This window comes from Marmota monax, unplaced genomic scaffold (assembly GCF_021218885.2).
Source record: "Marmota monax isolate L192 unplaced genomic scaffold, Marmota_monax_Labrador192_F-V1.1 WCK01_AAM20220418_F8-fsc00012, whole genome shotgun sequence".
NCBI classification, from domain to species: Eukaryota; Metazoa; Chordata; class Mammalia; order Rodentia; family Sciuridae; genus Marmota; species Marmota monax.
Window position 1 is genome coordinate 35940619 of NW_026695227.1, and position 23600 is coordinate 35964218.

General features: G+C 34.3%; 1 protein-coding gene and 1 pseudogene across 1 annotated transcript; one reads left to right on the forward strand and one right to left on the reverse strand.

Annotated features, from left to right (window-relative positions):
- Positions 1-5231: 5231 nt before the first annotated feature.
- LOC124087251 (olfactory receptor 6C76-like) lies at positions 5232-8445 on the forward strand. Its single transcript, XM_046436030.1, has 2 exons — positions 5232-5254; positions 7494-8445. The coding sequence occupies exon 2, from the start codon at positions 7510-7512 to the stop codon at positions 8443-8445; it is 936 nt and encodes a 311-aa protein (XP_046291986.1). The 5' UTR covers positions 5232-5254; positions 7494-7509.
- Positions 8446-15527: 7082 nt separating this feature from the next.
- On the reverse strand, positions 15528-19783 carry LOC124087400 (olfactory receptor 6C74-like; annotated as a pseudogene).
- Positions 19784-23600: the final 3817 nt, after the last annotated feature.

A 23600-nucleotide genomic window follows, 5' to 3' on the forward strand; every position in this document is an offset into this window, starting at 1 on the left:
GGTAAATGTCTAGGTTCAGCCTAACCTAAAATCTGGAAATCTAAGCTGTTTATTTGTATCAAAACCATAATTTTATTATTGATGCTTCTTTTTTCTGTTTTTCTTATTCTGACTTGAATGAAGATGGTTTTGTCTCCACAATGCTGTTCATTATATTTCCACTTTTTACATAAAGAGCATATTTACTCAGAACTAGTAAAAGTTCTTGGGAATTCTGATGGGAAAAGATACTAATTGATATTTTCATCATTAACCCTAGAAACAAAATATCAAAGTTAATTAATATTTTTGTTACACTGTCTTTAGGGAAGCCTGAAATGTTGACATTAAAGTGGAGTCTAATTTATATAGTAGCATTCAAATGATGTATGAAAAAGTAAGTTGTGCCAAGTTTCTGAACTATGGGGAGCCTTCTCATTCTCCCTTCCAAAAGAATTTAGAGAGGAATATCAAGCTAATGACAATGTTGCTCATAATCTTTAATCACCGTATATTCTAAAATTAACTCATAGTATGTGTTTTGGAGGTGTCAAACATATATCTCTTATAGTCTCTGCATCACCTCATAGCATAAAATATTTACATGTGAATTTGATGGACAGAGAAAAATAATGGCATAACTAGCATTTTAGGAAGTAACTTAAAATAGAAATATAATTTAACAAGATGTTTTCAAGGAAAACACATCTACATTTTTGTATACATGTCCTTTAAACCAGGGAAATGATTTATTCTTTCTTTAAAAATAATGCAAAATTACATTAAATTATTTAAATATTTTGCTTACTCCTTATTTAAAAAATCACAGTAAAATGTGTAAAACAGCTTCAATTGGTAAAATAAGCCAGAAAATTTCTAAAGAAATTGAAATTGAAAAGAATAATTTATTAAGACACATATAGTAGAGTAGGATATTCCCTTTATAGACATTTAATAAAATATAATTTAGAAAATCATATAAGGATATATTTTATTAAATGTCTAATATTTAATATGAACTAATAAGAAAATGTTTTACTTTTATTGTATAAATATATTCTATTTGCATTAATTTTAAAAATAATTCATAAGAATGAAATAATTGATAGGGTCTGATAATGAAGGAAAATTATGACTAACATGGAATAAAAGAAATTTTAGGGAAATTGAAATATTAGGCCACACATATTTGTAAAACAAATGATGAATATAGGAAATATGGTTGTCTCTATTCCATGGGACCTCTAATATACATGTGAATTGGTATCCCAGAAGAACAAAGAGAATATAGGACAAAACAATATTCAAAATAATATTTGCAAAAAAAGTTACTTAAAGATATTAAAGATATCAACTCATGATACTCAGAATATTTGAAGCAGGAGGGTCACAATTTCAAGGCAAGCCTGGGCTGTATAACAAGACATTATATCATAAAAATATTAATTATAAAAATAAAATAAAAAGTCTCAACCAAAGACTTGAAGCTCAGTGAACCTCAGGTGAAAACAACACTAGATTTCTCTTCAAATAAGCCAGCTGAAATGTAGAACAGGTAAAATCATTCTGAGTTCAAAATCTTCAATATGAGTTTGAGTACCATTCTGGATAGTAAGTAAATATGCTTACTTTACATCTGGGTCAAGGACAAAGGCGAAATAGAGTAACTAATGGATAGATTATGCATTGATACCATATATAATATTAATATTTTATGTTTTTTTTTATCAGTTACAGTCCAGAAAGGAAAAGGGAAACATCCCTGGAACAAATTTCACACACTGGATTTTTATTTAGATTATAAAAGAAAAGGGTGGGGGAGAGAATTTCCCTTACCACCATGAAAAAAAAATGAATCCCAAAGGTACAACCCAAGTGACAAACCTCCTTGAGTCCCATACTAACTGCCTACAGTTATTACCCACTTGATCCCTATCAGGGGATTAATGCACTGATTAGGTTAAAACTCTCATGACCCAATCATTTCACCTCTAAACTTTCTTACATTGTCTCACATGTGAGCTTTTGGGGAGCACCTAATATCCAAACCATAGCACCCTGCAAAACCCCCAAGGATAGGGTATTGCCCAGTCGTAGAACACCTGCTTAATATGCATAAGACCTTGGATTTAATCCAGATCATTGCAATGTTTTAAAAAAATAGAAAAGAAGAGGAAAAAACTTCTGAAGAGTATTCCAATGTTGTCTTTATTATAATTGTAGAAATGTAGCTTGGTAATAAATATCATTGTGTTTCTTGCTGTTACTCCTCTACATTTTCACATTTATAGTATTTTTACAAAAAAATATGTTTAGTAGTGACCTTTAGCATTTAAACATCATTTGTAAGATAGTAAAAGAAGAATTTCATCAAAGTACAAGAGGAATGGATGTTATCCAAAGAATAGAAGTCCTAACAATCTGCACTTCTCTTTACTGAAGACATGAAGTATGCATTTGATGGTCTGAGAGACAGCAATTTTATATTGGCCAGTGGTATGCTGTTTTCAGTTTCTTCTCTGAGGCTTTTATATGGATAAAGGTTTCATTTAGGTTTGTGTTTTTTTATTGGTGCAAGAATCACTGGAGGAGTCTATGCTGCCTACCATGCATTTTCTAACTGACTTCTACCATCTTTCTAGCTGAAGAGATAAAGGGATTTAAAGATGCTTTGTAGTTACTAGTTTCTTTTTATGAATTTTGTGTTTCCTTTGATTAAAAAAAAAATTCACACACCTAGAGAACAATATATTAAAAAAACAAAAGTAAATAAAATTACTCATCATTCAAGCCCTTAGCACAAATAGAAGACTAGAAAAAATATCTCTAAAGTCTACACCAAAATAAGGAGTAAGTAGAAATTTTGTGGAGTAGAGGCAACTTGGCTGGAGCCCTAGATGTGACAAAAAGTAAAACAAAAACAACAACAACAAAATAGTACAAACTGATAAGTTTACTGAGGGTTTACCTCAGAAGGAAACTGCTCTCATTAAGAGGAATAATAAGGAATTTGGCATAGTAGATTGCCAGGTCCTAAAGAGTCCAAAGGAAATTGATGTCAAGCTGCTGGATCTTAATGCTCTTCCTTACAAAGCTTCCACGTGGGAGGCACAGTCAGGTCTGGCTCATGTACTGTGTGGACTAGGGAAAGGGTTCCTTTCAGAGGATGGGCTTGCTGAGAAATAAAAGCTAAGAAAGTAGTACTACAGTAGTGGCACACCCTCTTTCACAAAAATATCTTAATTAACCTTTCCAGAGATCCTCATCATAATTGTTCTTAGACTATCTGCAAGAATTTCTGCAACAGAGTTTTCAGGCAGGAGGTGTGTTTTTGCAGAAGCAGAATGGGATAAGGGATTCTAACTCAGGCTTCTTGTCAGGCCTGAAGCCTTCACTGAGGCATCTGCATTTCAGGGAACAGTGATTAGGTCCTAGGGAGGGTCCCTTACAATCCAAAAGATAAGAGTGAATAATACAAATTAGCTGGTTCTTTGGGAACCAGCTAGTGGGGGAAAAGGAGAGAATGCTCCCTTCCCAGGCACTGATTTTCTGAGAGAGTGTCCTTGATTTACTTTCCAGGCCTGGGTTGATTGCCCAGAACAGTAGAAAAAATGTACTTGTATGTGGACTTCTGCAGATTGTGAGTCTTTGATCTCCCCCTCTCCCTTTTATACACACTGGGTATGAAATTCTAAACATTTCTGAATTGGGGGTTCAGAGGGACAAATGGACCAAGTCAAAACCTCCCCTTTGGACCTGGCTGCAGCCAATAAAACTACTTCCTTCTAATTCCCTAGGTATCTAGCCTTGTCTGTCCCACAACACTAGAAAATAACCACAGGGCACCAGGAATATGTTTCCTGAGTGGGGTCAACAACGGGACAAGCTGACCAGAGGGATGCAGCTTCTAATAAAAATGGAAGCTCATTCTTGCTTTTTATTTTTTAATATATTGGTACAGATCAAAGGGGATTGGGAGGTATAAGGTTGCAGTGTGGGAGGAGTCTTATCTCAGGCTTGCTTTTTCAGGAAAAACAGGTTGTAGGTGTGCCTAGGCAGGCTGCTTGGCTCTCAGCAGGTCATGCACATGTTGAAAGATGTAAGGCACCTCTGACAGAACTGGGTAGAAATTCAAATGCACTGGACCCTCTCAAAACCAGCAGGAGTGCCATTGGGAGTTCCCAGATAACAGATTTTTCTACTCAGTGGCTTCCATGCTTATCTGGTCCACACACATTTCACTGGTGGCTTCCTGCAGTCAGGTATCTTCTGTAGTAATATCCAGTGCCTTGTAATTAAGTACTACAAATTTAGCACCTCAAAGGGACACACAGAAATCTATGAGTAGAAAACCTGGAAGTGTTGCAATAGTGCTACCAAAACCACCTGTGGGCTGGGTCCCTATTCTGAGGCTCAACTGGGGATCATGAGTTCACATCCAGTATTACTCAGGCTGTTGCCAGCACATTTATGATAGCTTCAGAATTCCTGAAAGCTTGTTTCTCCAGAGCCAGCAATGGAAAGATGCTGGAGAGCAACCAAACTGACAAGAATCTTGCATAACACAACACACAAGGACATCAAATCATCTTTGTCACATTAGAAGCAAGCCTTTTTTTCACTGCTGGAGAAGAGAGAATATGAAAGGTATGACCTGAGGGTTTTCAAATCTTGGAGCCTTCATTGAAGCCCACTTGCCATGTCTTCTAAAGAAAACATTTTCGCACAAGCCTGGTGGAGAATGTAAAAAATAAAATAAAATAAAATAAAATAAAGTTCTGAAATAGCTTGCACCAAACATTCACCAAATTTTTAGAAAACAAGGAAGGAGCACTTCCAATTTATATTTTTGGTTAGAAGCAAGAGCATGTCCCTTTTTGAAGTTTCTCTTTGAAAAAGACATTTAACCTAAATTACCAGTGTTTCTACCCCATTCACATAGATTCACCTGCCACAGCAGGTCCTGGTAGATATAAAAATGATTAGAAGAACAAAAAATTCAAATAAAGAATATATGCTAAACATACTGTAATCAAACACTTCAGTAGTTGAAACAATGTAATGGAACCCAAATTGTCCAACAGGAAAAATTAGACACAGATAACAAAAACAGCACATAAAATTTGCTTGCTTTACTTCTATTGTGAAAAAAAAAAAGCAGTGCTTGAGTTTTTTTTTTTAATTTGTGAATTTCATGAGCTTTATTTTTGTATTATACTCTTGGTTGTCATTGTACCTTGGTGATGCTGATATGCTTATCTATTAACTTTCTCCTGCCTAATATAGACACTCAATATGTTTTTATCAATGAATAAAACATTTTATTTGTAAATTAGATATCATGTGGCCTTTCCTCTTACTCTTTTCAGTATTTTTTTTCATATTTTCCATGCTATGGGATTATATGACTTTGGCAGACATTTGTTTCAGGTTGAAAAAAAAATGAGATTGACAATAGGAAGTCCAAAATAATTCAAGACTGTCATGTCCTCATTTTGTTGCTGGTATTATACAAATCTCTGCTATTTAATGTTGAGAAAACATAATTTATAAAATAAGACTAATTAAAATTATTCTCTTTTCTTTAGGGTGCTCTCATCAGTACTATACTCTCCAGAGACATTTTAATTTTGCTTTCCAGTAAGAATCCCCTGTGTCTGTTTGGAGACAAAACAGATAAAAAGCAGGTAAAACTAGTTTGTTTATTTAAAAAGAATATTTATAAACCATTTTTTTCTAGCTAGAAAATGAACTCATTAAAAAAAATCATAACCCATCTTTCTTTAAACAATACTTAGTGAGAGCCAAGTAAAATATATTGGCACATTTTCCTAACATCTTGGGGCAGGATTTTTTCTTTTAATAGAATTTTTGGAAAACAAAAGATACAAAATATTTGAATCATAAAACCTGGAATAGTCCTTAACTATTAATTTTCTTCACAGTTTTCTTTTATAAGCCATGCAGCTCACCTCTTTTCCATAGCTATTGATTCTTGATTCTCATTCATGGTATGAGCCCTCTCCTGCTCATGAACTAAGTTTCACTTACCTAATAAGCAAGATATGCACCTTTATCACCTGTACTTGCCTGTTTATATGTAAATATTGTACTAAAACTACTAAAAGAATCCCACTTCTTCATTACTTTTATTCCTTCTTTCTCTCTCCCCCTTTTCTTTCCTTGTCTATCTGTCCTTCCCTCCCGCTCTCCCTCCTTCTCCCCCAGCCTCTCTCTTTCTTTCTTTTTTTCCTTCTTTATTTCTTCAAGGTTTTCTAGACATTCATGATCTCTGCCTCTGAAATTCTTCCTTGTAACCAGTTATAAACTGTCCATTTCTCTACTGCCATCTCCAGTTTTACAGCTCATATTTCTACTCCTAAGTAATAAGTTGGTGCCAGAGACACTTTCTATCAATGTCAGCTTTGCAATGACACTTTTCAAACTTGAGTATCAGACTTAACTGAATTGACCACTTGGGACTGCCTTTAGAGCTTCATCCACTGTCCAGGACACCAGATTTCCCATCAGGTCACAAACTCATTCCTAGATCACAAATTCCTCAACTTCTTGGATTTGTTGCCTAAGCCTGCTTGTAGCACCTTCTAGCAGTACTTGAGTCTATGTCAAGTTCCTGTCAGGGCTTCTCTGATATTAGTAATAGGTTTTCTATTAGAGTCATTCCTAAATATGTTCACTGTATATAACAAGAATCATCAGCCCAAATTCCACCTATATGCTTTATAAGTTTGACATTGTGTAAGAAAATCAGAGATAGACACTGGTCAAGAAGTGCATAACATGCTCTGAAAATAAAGCATCAAACATTGTCACTCAAAGAAAAGCAACCTAGCATTCAGGTTTCAGTGGTTCACTGCTACCAGGTGAGATTACCTCACGGTAAGTGCATTTTCTATTTTTTCCCTCATTTATTTTTCTGTCTTCTAATCATTGTTTAACCTGCGTCACTTAACTTTGGCCCTTAGAATCTCATATATAGAATGATAAAATAATATTATTTAATTCAGAAAGTAAAATATTTAATTTGGGAAAATTTAGGTTTGTTTGATTAGGATTATGGAAGTATTAGTGTTGACGGCTCTGATTCTTTGTTAGACTATTAAATATCTTGGAATATTGTGGAAAATTAAGAAATACTTCAATAAATGCTTCATTTACAGAAAATCAGAAAACATTCATTCGCATAGTAGTTTTAAAAGAATATTTTACTTTTTTGGTTTTTGATTTTATAGGTATATTTTTGTTATACAGAAGAATTTATTAGACAATGTAAGTGACTAGCTTCATATTAAATGACTGGTAATGCAAAAGGACATCAGACATAGTTTCTGTGGTTGTTGTAGATAATATACTTATTCAAAATTTAGTACACCTTGATTAATTCTTTGTTTCTTTATAAGCCTTCTTTGTTTCGTAATTCAGGAGAAGTGGTGAAAATTTAGTACCATACTCACTAAATCATTGTTTCAAATTTTCATTTTTAGACCTATAAGAAGTAAACAATAAAAAATGAAAAACCATACATCTGCAACTGAGTTCATTCTTCTGGGATTAACAGATGACCCAAAGCTAAATGTTATCATTTTTCTCTTTCTACTTTTCACCTACATACTGAGCATTGCTGGAAACTTAACAATTATCACTCTCACTCTGATAGACTTGCACCTAAAAACACCCATGTATTTCTTCCTTAGGAATTTCTCTTTCCTAGAAATCTCATTCACCACAGTTTCTATACCTAGATACCTGGTCAGCATTATAACAGGGGATAAAACCATTTCCTATAATTCTTGCATGGCCCAGGAATTTTTCTTTATATTGCTTGGTGCAACAGAATTTTTCCTTTTGACTGTGATGTCCTATGACCGTTATGTGGCTATCTGCAAGCCACTGCACTACACAACAATAATGAACAGCAGGGTCTGCATCCTGCTTGTCCTTGGTTCTTGGGTGATTGGCTTTCTCATTATCTTTCCACCTGTGATCATGGGACTTCAAATGGATTTCTGTGACTCCAACATCATTGACCATTTCACCTGTGACTCCTCTCCTTTGCTCCTGATCTCCTGCACAGACACAACCTACCTAGAGCTCTTTGCATTTTTCTTGGCAGTATTAACTCTCATTGCAACCTTAACATTGGTGATTCTTTCCTATGTGTTCATCATTAAAACAATTCTGAGGATCCCCTCTGCTGAGCAAAGGAAAAAGGCCTTTTCCACTTGCTCCTCACACATGATTGTTGTCTCCATTTCTTATGGAAGCTGCATTTTCATGTATGTCAAAACTTCAGCCAAAGAAGGAAAAGCATTGACCAAGGGCATAGCAGTGCTCAATACCTCTGTTGCACCAATGTTAAATCCTTTTATTTACTCCTTAAGGAACCAGCAAGTAAAACAATCCTTTAAGAACTTGATTAAGAAATGTTTTTCAAATAAAATTTAATGGCAAAGAAGTCTATTGCCTGAAGTGTAAATGGAACTTCACATGCAATGCCATATCAACATTGTTGTAGTTGGGCATCAATGCCCTATTGAGCTGTCTTTTCCTGAATGTTGTATTCTTCATTTTTCCTATTTTGATCTCATTTGGCACAGTTTTAATTTTACATTTATATACCATTAAAATTCTCTGAGTATGAATATTTTGATTTCACAAAATGAGAATGACTTTTAATAAAATTGCCAGATTTCAGGCTTAAGGATCATTGAACTTTCCTTTTGACCACTCTGAAAATATTTTGCCAAAGGTGTAATCTCCAAGTCCTAAGTAAACTCTTCTGTGAGTTAATGTCTTCTAGTATGTTTCTAGTTCTCCTTGATCTCTAGTGGTTCTCACATCATGAATATTATCCCATACTATTTACTGTGTATGTGTTGTATCTTCATTGTGAATTTAATCCTTTTGTTGTAGTGTATGTTGCTTCATGCTCTTTTGACTCCAGTTTCAAAGTTACTGCAAGGCTGACTTTAGTATTTCTGGCAGGCCCCAGCATCCTCATCACAATACATTTTTAATGAATTACACTGAGGATCACTCCATATCCCATTATAAAGAGCATTATGCATACTGAAAACAGGATGAAAATTAACAAATTTGATGAGAGCATGAATATTTAAAACATCCATATTTCTAAACAAAAATATTGAATTCACGTGCTTGCAAGAAGTGTTTTTCTTACTTGATAGCAACTTCCTTTGGATTTGGGCCATTCACTGGAATCTGTTCTTAGATATCATAGAGCTGAATTTCTAGCCATTCAAGAATTGGTTTTCTTTTTCTTCCTCTTTGCTTGACAGGGATTTTTTTTTTTTTTATTTTCCCAGTAGTTGCTTTGGATATTCTGCGTAAGTATGAGTTTGCTTTATACCTATTGACGTAGATGACTCAAGCAATATGGTACTCAAAATTTCAGACCCATCAGTGCATGTGGGAAAAGAGAAATAATGTGCTGGTAAATGTTTAACAATTAAAGGTTTATCCAACAAATAACAAAATGAATTTTGTAATGCAACTTAAAAATAATAATGAGGGATACGATAAACTTTATTGCAAATTTTATATATACAATTGGATGTTCACACAACGTTTTTATTGTTTTTTTGCCCTCTATAAGAAGGCAATGTTTGCAATTTAACACAGTTTGAGAAATAAAATTGTTTTTCTGTCTGCTCTTTGTCATTAACTCTGATAACATGAGAAAGATTCGGAATGTTATTAGATTAATTTCAAATAAAATTAATTTAATTATGTTTGTAGGTTTTATTTAAAATTGTGAATTGGTTCAATGACTGCCTACAGAGATTTAAAAAAACACTGTGACACTATCCTGTATTCTTAAAAATAAGGATAGGATGTGTTCTGTTGGGTTATTAACTCAGATCAGAGAATGACTTGTGATACCCCAAATGCTACATTTTCTTTCCAAATTTTGCTGCCTTTTCTTCCTTAGCCACTCCCCTAATTGCTGAGAGATTTTTATTAGATAACAGAATCATTTTTAAAAATTGATTCTGTCTTTTTTGCCATCTTAATGATTTCTTCAGTGAAGGCACTGACTCTTTGAGTTCCCACTGTTATTTTTCTGTCATCTGACGAATATGTTTAGAATTTTACTGATAGCTAATTTTAGAGTTTTTTTCTTTCATTAATTTTTCATGAAGCAGTGGTCCTAAAACAATGGACAAAATTACTCTTTCCTGGTAGATGTTTTTGAGAGATTGAGTCCTTTACACTTTCTTTAATGTGAATATTAATAGAAATAAAAAATGGAAAGAAAAGAAAGCAAAATAAAATTCAGTAAATTTTAATGGGTGTGCCCACTGGTCACAGGTGAGGAATTCTGTAGCTTGATATTAGCACAAGACTGTGGTAGCTTCTTCAAGTATATTCAAGCTATTGGGTTTCATCTGCAATTTACTACTGCCTGATTATCTGAAAACATTGTTACCACACCCATGACATCTAGCCTTCTGAATGCTCCTTCTTATTCAAAGTAACATGCAGTAATCCAGAGATACTCAGAGATTATGCTGTAGAAGTTTACATATCTTCTGTACCTCCCAATAGTGAACATAATCCAAACAGGGAGTCTAAGAACTCCCTCCATTTCAGAAACATCACCAAGGAATAATTTTTGACTCTCTAATATTAGCCTTTGTTATATCACGTGTACAACATTATGTATTGATTTGATATTGCCTCAAACTATCAAGAATTGTATTCCTTAATCCTTTCTTCTGCATTTTTAAAAATCTGTGATGTTATAATGTGTTTATTGGAAATACACTACTATTCTCTGTTTTGATGAACCTTCCTCCTTTTCTCTCCTTTTACTATTTCCTCTCCTGGCTAATCTCCTTTCCCACACCCCTTTCTTCTTCTTTTTCTTTTTTTTTTTTTTAAATTTCCTCTGTTTTTATTGTATGATCACTAATTATGTTTGTTGCATTTTTGAGTTTTGTAGTACAGGAGATCGACCAAGGGATGTTCAGCCCTGTGACCCCACTGATTCAGACCTCTGAGTAGCTGGGGTTCCTAGAAAGAGTCTCTTTCACTGACATTTTTGAATGTAAAATATTGTATTAATCTGACTTATTTATTTCGTTTCTCTTCTTACTCTGACATTCATTCTTTCTCTTTTCTTTTTATCATTTCTCCAGTTTCTGCCTCTTTCACTGAGTTTTTTATTTCTGTATGTTTCTTATTTCTATTTGTTGTTTTGTTTTGTTCCATTCTGTTGTTAGTAGGTGCATGTGTGCATGAGTATGTGAGTGTATGTGATTTGTGTGTGTGTTTGGTGTGTTCTGCTTTTTGTTTGATTTTTCTTTTGCTAAATTGATTAGTTGTTTTGTTTGTTGTTTTCTATTTTCTAGATTTATTCTCTTTCTTTTATGAATTTTTTGTTCTATTTTATGTCCTAGATTTTGTTGTTATTGTTAGTTTTATTTGGATGATTTATTTTTTACTTTTTTTGTGTGGGGTTGACTGCCAGTGTCATCTTCTTTAGGGTAAAGTATGAATTGGATGTATACATTAGATTTTTTATTCTTGCTATTTTTGATAATCTCACTCACTTTTCACTTTCTGCCTCTCTTCTGTCCCTCATTAGTTTCCTTACTTTCTTCATATTTTTCTCCTTGTATTCTTCCTTCTTTCTCTTTGATGTACATGCCATATGTAGTATGATACCAATTCCACCTCTTTCATACCAACCTTTAAGCTTACTGTAGTGTGCAATCCCCATATTCCACTTCAGATTAGTTGAAGTTTTAGAAAATGTTTAGCAAGCTTAAAGACTAATTAGCATTCGGTTTTGTCTTAATTATTTTCAGTCACAGGTGATCATCCTGTCCCCTCAAAGGGGTGTAAGGGATTAACCAAAGTACTATAAACACATTGACTGGGACCCCTTGACATGGGCCATGATATATTCATGGATTGGGACATAGGTGAAGTGAAAGCAGCTCACTAGATTCCTTTAGACAACAGTGGGAGAAAGACCCATATGAGTAGAGAGACAAATCTAAACAAAGACATACAGAAAATATGAGAAAACAAAAAACTAGCATGCCTCCAAAAGTCTATAACTCCTGAAAACTGGAAGTGGACAAGAGCTAATATGAAGCATTCAAAAATAAGAGGGTTAAAATGATCAATAAACTAAAAGGAAATCAAAGAAATGAGCTAAGATAGAAGATAAAGGAGGTAAAAATTTATTTGAATAAATAGATATTCTGAAGGACTGGGTTATGGCTCAGTGGTAGAGTACTCACATAGCATGTGCGAGGTCCTGTTTTCAATCTTCAACACCATATAAAAATAAATAAATAAAATACAGGCATTGCTTCCACATATAATTAAAAAAATAAATATTTTGAAAAATGGATATTCTGAAAAATAATCAAATAGATATCTCAGAAATGAATGAATAGATAAATTGTAAAATTCAATTGAAGGTATCACTAACTAATTGGGCCATAAAAAAGACATACTTTCAGGCTTCCAAGTTAAGGTATATAATCTGGAAAATAGAGCTAGCAATAAAGATAATGTACTATTACCAGAGGACTTAGGAAATCTGCCACAACATTAAGAGACCAAATGTAAGGATCATTGGCTTTGAGAAAGGCAGTAAGATACAAACAAAGAGCATGCATAAACTTTTTGGTGAAGTAACAGGAAATTTTCCTAACCATCAGGATGAAATGGGAATCCAAATACAAGATATCTTCAAAATCCTAAATAGACAAGATTTGGGGTAAAAAACCCCTCTCCAATACCCACTATATTTAAAATATGTAATATACAGAATTAGATTAGAATTTTTAAGCTATAAGAGATAAACAGCAGGCCACACTTAAAAGTAAGGCTGTGGGAATTACTACTAACTCCATAGCACACACTCAAAAAGTCAGGAGAGCTTGGAAGAACATATACCAAACATTGAAGGATAATTATTACCAAACAGGATTATAATATTTAGCACAGCTATTCCCTCAGAATTGAAAGTTAAATGAAAATTTTCCAACAGAAACATAAATTAAAAGAATTCGTGACTATTAACTCAGTACTACAAAGATACTTAAAGAAGTATTATGCATAGATGAAATAAAAATAAAAAAATAGAGTCAGTGAATGAATAATCTCACTAGGAGACAATTTAAGTGAAGGAGAGTCATGTCTGAATTAAACATTAGAAATAAATCAAAATAGCAGGAAACAAAAATTATCATTCTATAACCGCACCAATTGTAAATAGTCTCAAAGCTCTAATGAAAAGATATAAACTGCCAAAGTGGATTAGGACCCAACCATATGTTGTTTACAAGAAGCTCACCTTATGGACAAAAACATCCACAGGCTGAGGGCAGAAGTTTGGGAAACAATATGCCAAGCAAATAAAGATGAAAACAAGCAGGGGTAGCTACTCTCATATCTCACAAAGAATCTATCAAACCCAATTAATCAGAAGAAAAAAAAGTATGGTAACTTCATTCTAGGAAAGAGAAATATCCAACAGAAAGATGTAATGATTGTAAATATCTATGCCCCAAACGTCAATGGACTTACATACATTAAACACTACTTGACATAAAGTCCCAGATAGACTAAACATAAAGTCCTAATAATTCTCAGTGATTTCAACACAGCTTTCTCACAAATAGATATGTCACCCAGACATATGCTACATACATTCAGACCTTATAAATACTATTAATCAAATGGATCTAACAATGTCTACACACTATTTTATCCATGAACTATCAAATTCATTTTTTTTTTCTCAGCTGCACATGGAATCTTTGACAAAATAGATCATATTTTAGGATGCAAAGTAAGTCTTAGGAAATACAAAAGAGAAAAAGGAGGGAGGGAGAGAAAAATAATTCCCTGTATCTTATTCAATCATAATCAGGTAAAATTAGAAATCAATAAAAGAATAACAGAAACCATTTTATCATGTGAAGATTAAATTATACTCATTTGAATATAAAATAGGTCATGGGAGAATTCAAAAAAATCTTTGTGACAAATGAAGACATACACAGCATATGAAAAGTGTATACATCTTCTTTTTGCTCATTGAACATTTTAACTAGGAACTCTCTAAAGAGTCAGTTGTTGAAGTGTTCAGAGCTGTTTTGGGTTGTTTGTTCCAGTTTTTTTCATAGTGCTTATATGTTTACTAATCTAATGGGAAGTATATTGCTTTGCTTTTTAAGCAAAGAACTATTTCATGAGCTTCTTTCTCCTAAGAATCCTTGGTTGGGTATCATAGAGGTATTGATACTTTAATTCTCAGCATCACTTTGAGAAAAAAAAAACTGAACCCGTATTTACTACAGTAACTTTAGAGCTAAGCCATATACTGTGCAATCTTATGACATGAAATACTTGCTGATATGGTTCTCCACAGTTCTCTTATCCAGGTATAAACTTGTAGTAAAGTTCTGGAACATGTTGAAAAATTAGTTATTAAATAGAGTACAATTGCTGTGACATTATGTGAGGGCTTAGGGTTGATGAAGAAAGATTGGAGGGGAGAGAGAGAGAGAAAAAGAGAGAGAGAGAGAGAGAGAGAGAGAGAGAGAGAGAGAGAAGAAGAAGAAGAAGAAGAAGAAGAAGAAGAAGAAGAAGAAGAAGAAGAAGAAGAAGAAAAGAATAGTATGCCCCAAGGATAAAAGGAGAAAAATATGGGGGCATTTGAGGTAGTAGCAGATAATGTAGTAGGGAAGCTAAAGTGTAAGAGGAGTACATATAAATGAGGACTAGGGAAACAAAGATGGGGAGAATGATTCTAATTAATGCTTTAAAACATTAGAGGAAATACATCTAAACAGGTCGAAGGTACAGTGTTTGCTACTAGGTTAACGACTAACAACCAAGATAAAAAGTACTATATATAATTAAAGTTTATGTGAGAGTTATTTATAGTAAAGCATGCCAAAATGAAGAAAATCCTTATTGAATCTTGCCATTTATGCCATTAGGATTTGAGACATTGAGAAGATGTTCATAATTCTTTGATTTTGGATCTCTCCAGAGGGGCTGGGGTAATGAGACACTCCTTTAGTTGTTGTGGACCTCATGCCAGCCAGTTCTGGTTTTCCAGCTTGGGAGCCTGTGGTTGATGACTGGAAGGTATGGTGGTGTGTCTGTCGGGTGTTTCAGTTGTACACAGAAGTTCAAGATGCAGAGCTCTGGGATGTTACTGTGATTGTTGTGGGTCTCCATGTACCTGCTCCCATGTACAGGATCCCTTTAAAGATGGCATAGAGCCAGGTGGTTGTCTATAACCACAGGTCCTTTGGTTGTGGATTCTCCATGAGTGATCTGTGCTGCAGAAATGCTCACCCTGATCAATGCTGATCACTTTGGTACTGACCTTACCATTGAGGAAAGAGACTCAGCTTGTTTTCTTGGTTTCTAGTTTCTAATACCCAAGTTTGGGTAGTAGAAATTGGGCTGACACCAATTTTCTGTGCTGACTATAATTGAAGCAGGGTCTAGTCAGTATCCAGTTTCTAACTATAGGTGTGGTTAACCATCAGGCTGGGAGCTGGGTCAGGCTTAACTCTCAGTTTATATATGAAAGGATTTAGTACAGGTGCAATGGAAATAGTGAGCACTGATACCCCTTTGTTAAAAGATATCCTTTCCTCTGCAGACAGTTTGAGATACATAAAAATACAACTGCCATAGAGATGGAGACAAAAATCAAGTGGGAGAAACAGGTGGAAAAAGTCTTCTTCTGCAAGAAAACTAAAAGGAGACAGAGACAAGATGCAGAGGCAGGAAAGATGGCTGTTGATCCAAGTGGCCACATTTATTTATTCCAGTAGGTTCCATTAGGTCCTTAATGCCATAACTACATTGTTGTTTATTGTGTCATTAGGTAGGTTACAGAGTTAGCAACATTATTCAGCTTATTCCTCAGTTACATTCTATAGTTGCAATATGAAATGTTAGGAACTTTGTGTAGCTCTCAAGAAGCCCATTATTTAAAGTTACTGTTAGTTTTCAGGTCCAGAAGAACTGGAGCTTGGTGAAATGTTGTATTTATCTAGCAAACATTTTACTTTATTCCCAGGAGCTATGTGCCTGAGATCAAGGTTGAAGCTGGTAAGACTCTAGCACAGAGTCACCTCATGTAGGACATTGCTACAGCATCTAGGCATCCTGTGTCTTTGCACAGGAGTTTTACTAGAAGCCACGTATTCTGATCTTTGCACAGAAACTTCACTAGCCACCAAGAATGCCACAGGCATGAAGCTATCAGAAACCTCAATTCCCAACACAGAACCCTTACATTCTTCTTCTCCTGGGCAGAAGGGTTCTTTAGAACTGTTTTTATGATTTTGATATGAGACAACAATCCCAGTGCTAATGTATTCAAGAGTGTGATAATTGCTAAAATAAAATTTGACAATTAGCTGGGCATGGTGGCACACCCCTGTAATACCAGCAGCTTGGGAGGCTGAGACAAGATGAATCACAAGTTCAAAGTCAACCTCAGCAGCAGTGAAGTGCTAAGCAACCCAGTGAGACCATGTCTCTAAATAAAATGCAAAATAGGGCTGGGGATGTGGCTCAGTGGTTGAGTGCCCCTGAATTGAATCAAAGATATCTGCCCCCCCCCCTCTGATTTTTTCACAATTCTATGTACTTGGTGTCTGTGGAGGCACGTTTCAGGATAGGAGTGTAGTCACAGAAAATGTGTCAATAATATTGACATCACAGAATTCTAGGGTTAGACTCAGAATAGCTCCAGGGGTGATAAGCAGCAAGCAGATTGTGGACCACTCTGCTGCTCATAATGGTTGCATAATGAAGGGGTTTGCAGATGGCCACATAGCGGCCATAGGACATAGCAGCCAACAGGAGAAACTATTGAAAGCAGTAAAGAGAGCTTGTGCCCAATAAGCATCACAGGAAATAGTATTTTTCTTAGTGACCTTGGTAACCAGGTATCTAGGAATGCAGGCAGTTGTCAATGAGATTTCTAAGAAGAAAAAAATTCTTAGGAAGAAATACATGGGTGTTTTGAGGAGGAAATCCAATGAGGTCAGAAGGATGATGGTAAGATTTCCAGTAGCACTCAAAAGGTATGTTACAAATAGAAAAAGAAAAATTACAATTTTCTAATTTAGGCCCTCTGTCAGTCCTAAAATAATGAACTTTATTACTATTGTGTGGTTCAATTCTGTCAAGATGCCATTTGACCTGCAAGGGGGTGGAGGTGATGAATAATTAAACAATATTTTAAAAGGAAACATTGAGTGCATATTTTGAAGTGATAATTAAGAACCCAGGGCTGAGTTGTAGCTCAATGGCAAAGTGCCTGCCTGGCATTCGCAAAGCTCTGGGTTTGACTCCCAGTTCCAAAAAAGACAAAAAAAAAAAAAAAAAAAATATATATATATATATATATATATATATATATATATATATATATATATCCTTATCAAAAAAAATTAAGATTAAAAAAAAAAGAACCCAACAACTCCTTAGATATGCATGTACTTTCCTTTAAGAGTTTTCACATTTTATGTAGCAGTCAGAACTCCAGGCTAACCCCCTTACTCTTATCTTTTTTTTTGTATACTCATTTTACTAATTCTCTTTTTAGATACTTTTTACTTTACAAAAGGATGGCTTTATAATTTCCTGATAGAAGTATCTGCACACTTATCTAGTTTTTCTAATATATGCAGACCTAAAACCTACAATCTCACCGATTACACAGGAAAACATTTTTAGGTTAACATGGTTAATGCCCCTATTGTTAAAATCATCTTCTGCTTAGTTTCTTTCAGAAAGATGTGTATTTTCTGGATATATCTGTATTTCAAAATGTGCATCTAATCAAAACTAATGTTTTGCAATTAATCTTTTCTAAAACGTTATTTCCTGGTGATATATATATATATATATATGGTTAGATCCACGGGTTTTGGTAGTGGTCATTAGAAATTTTTCAACAGAAAGAAAATTTTATTAATTTTAAGACTAAAAACAATATGCACTGTAAAATTGGCATATAAATGCACAGTTGAAAATTTACATGGAATATACATTTTTCCCAATTGTTCAATAAGTTTGACTTCATCATTAGTTTTATTATATTAGTAATAATTTCTGCCACAGTCTGGCTGGGCACAATTTAGGAGGCACTTGACAAAAGAAACGAACTTTATTTTTAGAACACACACACCGCACCACACAGCTCTTCAGGAAAAACTCTCAGAGCCCAACTGCCACCACCAGCTTCCCACGAGCCTCTCCACCTCCCCCACTCCTCCTGCTCTTGAGGCTGATTGGCTGGGTCATGTGGCCAGAGCCAAAAAAAGTCCCCCAATGAGCAGCTCTTTGGTCTGAAAGGGCAGGGAAACAACCCAATGAGCATCACCACAGAGGAGCCAATCAGTTGGCAGCTAGAAGTTTGCTGGGGCTGCTGTGAGCCAATCATCAGCTGGCAGCTGGAAGTTTGCTGGGGCCCCTTCGGCTGTGGCTCTCAACAATTTTCATAGAGTAATATTAAAACACTGAATCCTTTTCTATATGTAATGGAACAAGTATGAGTCACCTTTTTTATTTTACATATTTTACAATTATTGCTCATGGTGCTAGTCCAATAGACAAACACAGCAACTCTTTCAAATATGTTCTTTAAGTCTTTCATCATGCATTACATGAATATTTTCTTGTTTCTCTAAACCTAAGTTTAACTGGTTGAATCTTTTTTTTTGAGAGAGAGAGAGAGAGAGAGAGAGAGAGAGAGAGAGAGAATTTTTAATACTTATTTATTTATTTATTTTTTAGTTGTCAGTGGACACAACATCTTTGCTTGTATGTGGTGCTGAGGATCGAACCTGGCCCCACGCTTGCCAGGCTAGTGTGCTACTGCCCAAGCCACATCACCAGCCCCAACTGGTTTAATCTTATAGTTACATATTCAGAATAAAATGGTTTATATGACAACTTCTTTGAGCACAAAACAATAAAACAGCAAATGCATTTACTTTCCACAAATTCCACAGGTATTTCATTTGCTGATGCATTTGAAAATCTCTACTTATTATAAATAAAGTTATCTTAGGCATGGCTTTTCAAAAAGATCTTCTAAAATTAATTTCTAACCCATACTTTTTTTTGTTGCATCCTTTTCAACAAAGACTGTTTTCATATTAAAATCCAGAGATATTTAGGAACATATATAAAGATTTGTGTCTCCATTCAGCTTACATGTGGCATTTTCAAACACTTTTTTCTAACTTCTCTACAAATCAAATGATTGATGTGTAGGTTCAGCCTAATCTAAAATCTGGAAATCTGAGGTGTTCATTTGCATCAAAACTGTAATATTTTATTATTGTTAACTAGCTAGATATTCCTGTTATGACTTGTATGAAAAATATAGTTTTGTCTCCAGATTGCTGTACATTATATTTCCATTTTTATATAATATTTGAGCATATTTACTCCGAACTGATAAAGGTTCTTGGATCCCCAAGATTTCTTATAGGAAAAGACACTAAATGATATTTTCACCATTAAATCTAGAAACAAAATATCAAAGTTAATTAGTGGCTTCATTACAGTTCTATAGGAAAGCCTGAAATGTTGATGATAAAATGGAGTCTAAATTTTATAGTGGCATTCAAATGATGTATGAAAAATTAAATTGTGCCAAGTGTCTGAGCTATGAGGAGCCTTCTCATTCTACCTTCCAAAAGAAGAGTTCAGAGAAGAATATCATGTTAATGACAATGTTGGTCATAATCCTTAATCACTGGATATTCTAAAATCAACTCATAGTATGTGCTTTGGGGGCTTCAGACATATTTCTTATAGTCTCTGCACCAACTCATAACATGAAATGTCCACATGTGAATAAGATGTCCACAAAAACAATGGCATAACTTACATTTTAGGAAGTAACTTAAAATAGAAATATAACTAAACAAGCTGCTCTCAAGAAAATCCCATCCACATTTTTGTATACATGTCCTTTAAACCAGAGAGATGATTTGTTCTTTTATTAAACATAATGCAAAATTACATTAAAATCAGTAAATTATTTGTTTACTCCTTATTTGAAAAACTATCATGAAATCTGATGAAAAACAACCTCAATTGGTAAAAGAAGAAGCCAGATAAATTTCTACAGAGATTTATATTGGTACTTCATTAAGATACATATAATAGATATTCTTTTTATAGGGGATGCATTATATTTTATAAAATGTTTAACATTTAATATTAAACTAACAAAAAATTCTTTACTTTTCTTTTATTAATATAACCTCTTTGCAGTGGTTTTGAAACTAGTACAGAATCAAATACTTGATAGGATCTGATAATGAAGAAAATTTATTATGAAATATTAGGTCATGCAATTTGTAGAACAGATGACAAAATATATGAAATATAGTATTTCATGAGGAAAAAAATTTCTAATATATATGAAAATTGGTATTTCAGAAAAGAGAGAGAAATGGGAGAGAAGCAATACTCAAAATAATGACTGCTAAGAATTTCCTTACTCATGAAAAGATATCAACCCAACATACTCAGAAGCTTAAAGCAGGAGGATCACAAGTTTGAGATCAGCCTGGGCTAAATAGCAAGATCCTTTCTCATAAAAAATAATTAGTAAAAATAAAATAAAAGGTGTCAACCCAAAGCTTCAAAATTCAATGGATCTCAATGAAAAACTACTCTGTTTTTTCTTCAATAAAGCCAGCTGAAATGGAGCACAGACAAAAGTCATTTTGAGTTCAAAACCCTAATTATGAGTTTCTGTACTCCTCTAGCTAATTACAAAACAGAGTCAGCTTAAGTCTGGATTAAGGCCCAAGGGAGGTAGAGTACCCAAAGAAGTGATGATATATTAATGCCATATATCATAGTAATTTCTTACATTTAACTATATTTTTTTCATCACCTATGGGACAGAAGGAAAAGGGGAACAACACTATGACATACTTTACACAAGGGACTTTTTATTCACAGAAAAGGGAAAAAGGAGGAGGAGGAACGTGAAGGGATAAGGTTTGAAAAATAATGTACATGTGCATGGCCCCTGAGAATGGATCACAAATTGCACTGATGCTTTTACCTTGGTCTATTGGATCATTGATTCTAGGGAAAGAGGTGGATTGTCAGAACACAAGAGTTCAGAATAGCTGCTAGATGAACTTGGTGCTCTTATTTGAATGGAATCAGGAAAAGACAGAGGGTAGAAGGAGGGAAAGAGCCTCTCCCCTTATATTGAAAAAAATATATACCCCAAAGTCACACCCCTAGTGTCCCACTGCCTTCAGGAATACCCTATCTGCTTACAGTTATCACCCATGTCTATCAAAGGGTTAATGCACTGATTAGGCTGAACCTCTCATGACTCAATAATTTTACCTCTAAACTTTTTTTGCATTGTCCTAAACATGTGCTTTTAGGGTACACCTCATATCTAAACCAAAATACCCTGTAAAATCCTCAAGGCTGGGGGTATAGCCCAGTGGTAGAACATTGTCTGATATGCATGAGGCCTTGGGTTCAATCCAGGATGGTACAATAAGTTTTGAAAAAAAAAAGAAGTAGAAGGAATTAAAGAAAGAAAGAAAGAAGAGAAAAAAACAAAACTTCTCAAAAGTTTATAAACAATTAAAAACAATTTATAAACAATTTCAGAAAAAAATATCTCAGTGGGAAATATTACAGTGTTTCTTGCTATTACTTCTGTACATTTACTAAGTTTCCAGCACTTCAATGGAAAAAAAAAATGTTGTGGTAGTGAACTTTAGCACTTAAACATTTGTAAGATATTAAAAAAAATAATCTCATCAAAGTACAAGAGGAAGGGATATTACCCAATGAATAAAAGCCATTACAATCTGTCCTTCCCTTTACTGAAGAAATGGAGCATGCATTTGATAGTCTGAGAGACAGAAATTTAGGTCTGCACAATGGTATGTTGTTTTCAATTTCTCATCTGAGGATTTATATAGTTAAAGGTTTTATTTGGGTTTGTGTTTTTTTTATTCGTGTAAAAATCACAGGAGGAGTCTATTCTGCCAACCATGCATTTTCTGACTTCTTTTCAAGCATGTTTCTAGCTGAGGAGATACAGGGGTAAAAATGATTTGCAAGCACAAGTTTATTTGGGGAATATTGTATTTTCCTAGATACAAAATTTTTCACAGATATAAGAAACATATATTAATAAGAAGAATAAATAAGAATGCCTATCATTTAAGGCCTTAGCACAAAGATAAAGCTACAGAAAAAATAAAGAGTAAAGTAGAAATTTTGTGGAGAAGAGGAAAATTGGCTAGAGTGTTACATGAGAAAAGTGTAAAACAAAAAATAAATTTGAACCGAAAAGCTCACTGATGGATTAACTCAGAAGGAAAATGCTCTCCTTAAGAGGAAAAATAAGAAATTTTGTCCACTAGATTGCCAGGTACTAAAGATTCCAAAGCAAGTTGATGTCAAGCCTGCCAGATCTTAATGTGCTTCCTTACAAATCTTCCACTTGGGAGGCACAGGCAGTATGTTCTGTAATAGTATCCAATGCCATGTAACTAAGTACTACAAATTTAGCACTTTTTAAGAAGACACAGAAGAAGTTTCACCGTATCTGTGAATGGAAAACCTGGATGTTCTACAATACTTTCACAGAGGCATTCTGTGGTCTGGTCACTATCTTGAGGTCCAACTGGGGATCATGAGTTTACTTCCAGGATGATTCAGGCTGTTGCCAGCACATTTATGATAGCTTTAGAATTCCTGAAAGCTTGTTTCTCCAGAGCCAGCAAGGAGAGGGGATGGAGAGCAACAAAACTGGCAAGAACCTTACATAATACAACATAAATCACAAAAAGGACATCAAATCATCTTTTTTTTTATGTAGTGCTGAGGATGGAATGCAGACCCTGGCACATGCTAGGCAAGCACTCTACCACTGAGCCACAACCCCAGCCCTTCAAATCATCTTTGTCATATTAGAATTAAGCCTCTTTTCCAGTGCTGAAGAAGAGATTATGAAAGGGTATAATCCCAGGGGTTGCCAATCTTGGTACTTTTATTAAAACCCAAGTGCCACATCTTCAAAAGCAAATGTTTTCCTAGAAGCCTGGTGGAGAATGTAAAGAAAAAAACAATTCTGAAACGTCTTGCACAAAACATTTAGAAAATATTAGAAAACAAATGAAGGGGCACTTTTTTCCTTTTTTGTTAAAAAAAAAACACAAACAAAACAAAACAAACAAACAAACAACCAAAAAAACTTTTTCCAAGACAAATGAAGAGACACTTTTTGTCTTTTTTGTTAAAAAAAAAACAAAAAACAAAAAAAACCAAAACTTTTTTTCTTCATTGAAGTTTCTCTTCAAATATTCTGATCAACCTAATTCATCAATATTTCTCCTGAATTCCCAAAGATATCCTGCCTTAGAAAGTCTAGGTAGATACAAAAACAATTTGAAGAACAAAAATAATTTAAATTCAGAATATGTGCCAAGCATACTGTGATCAAACAATTTAGAAGTTGAAACAATGTACCATACCCCAAATTTTCCAATAGGAATAATCAG

Coding starts and splice junctions, on each gene's coding strand:
- LOC124087251 (XM_046436030.1), top strand. CDS start 7,510: ATGAAAAACCATACATCTGCAACTGAGTTCATTCTTCTGGGATTAACA.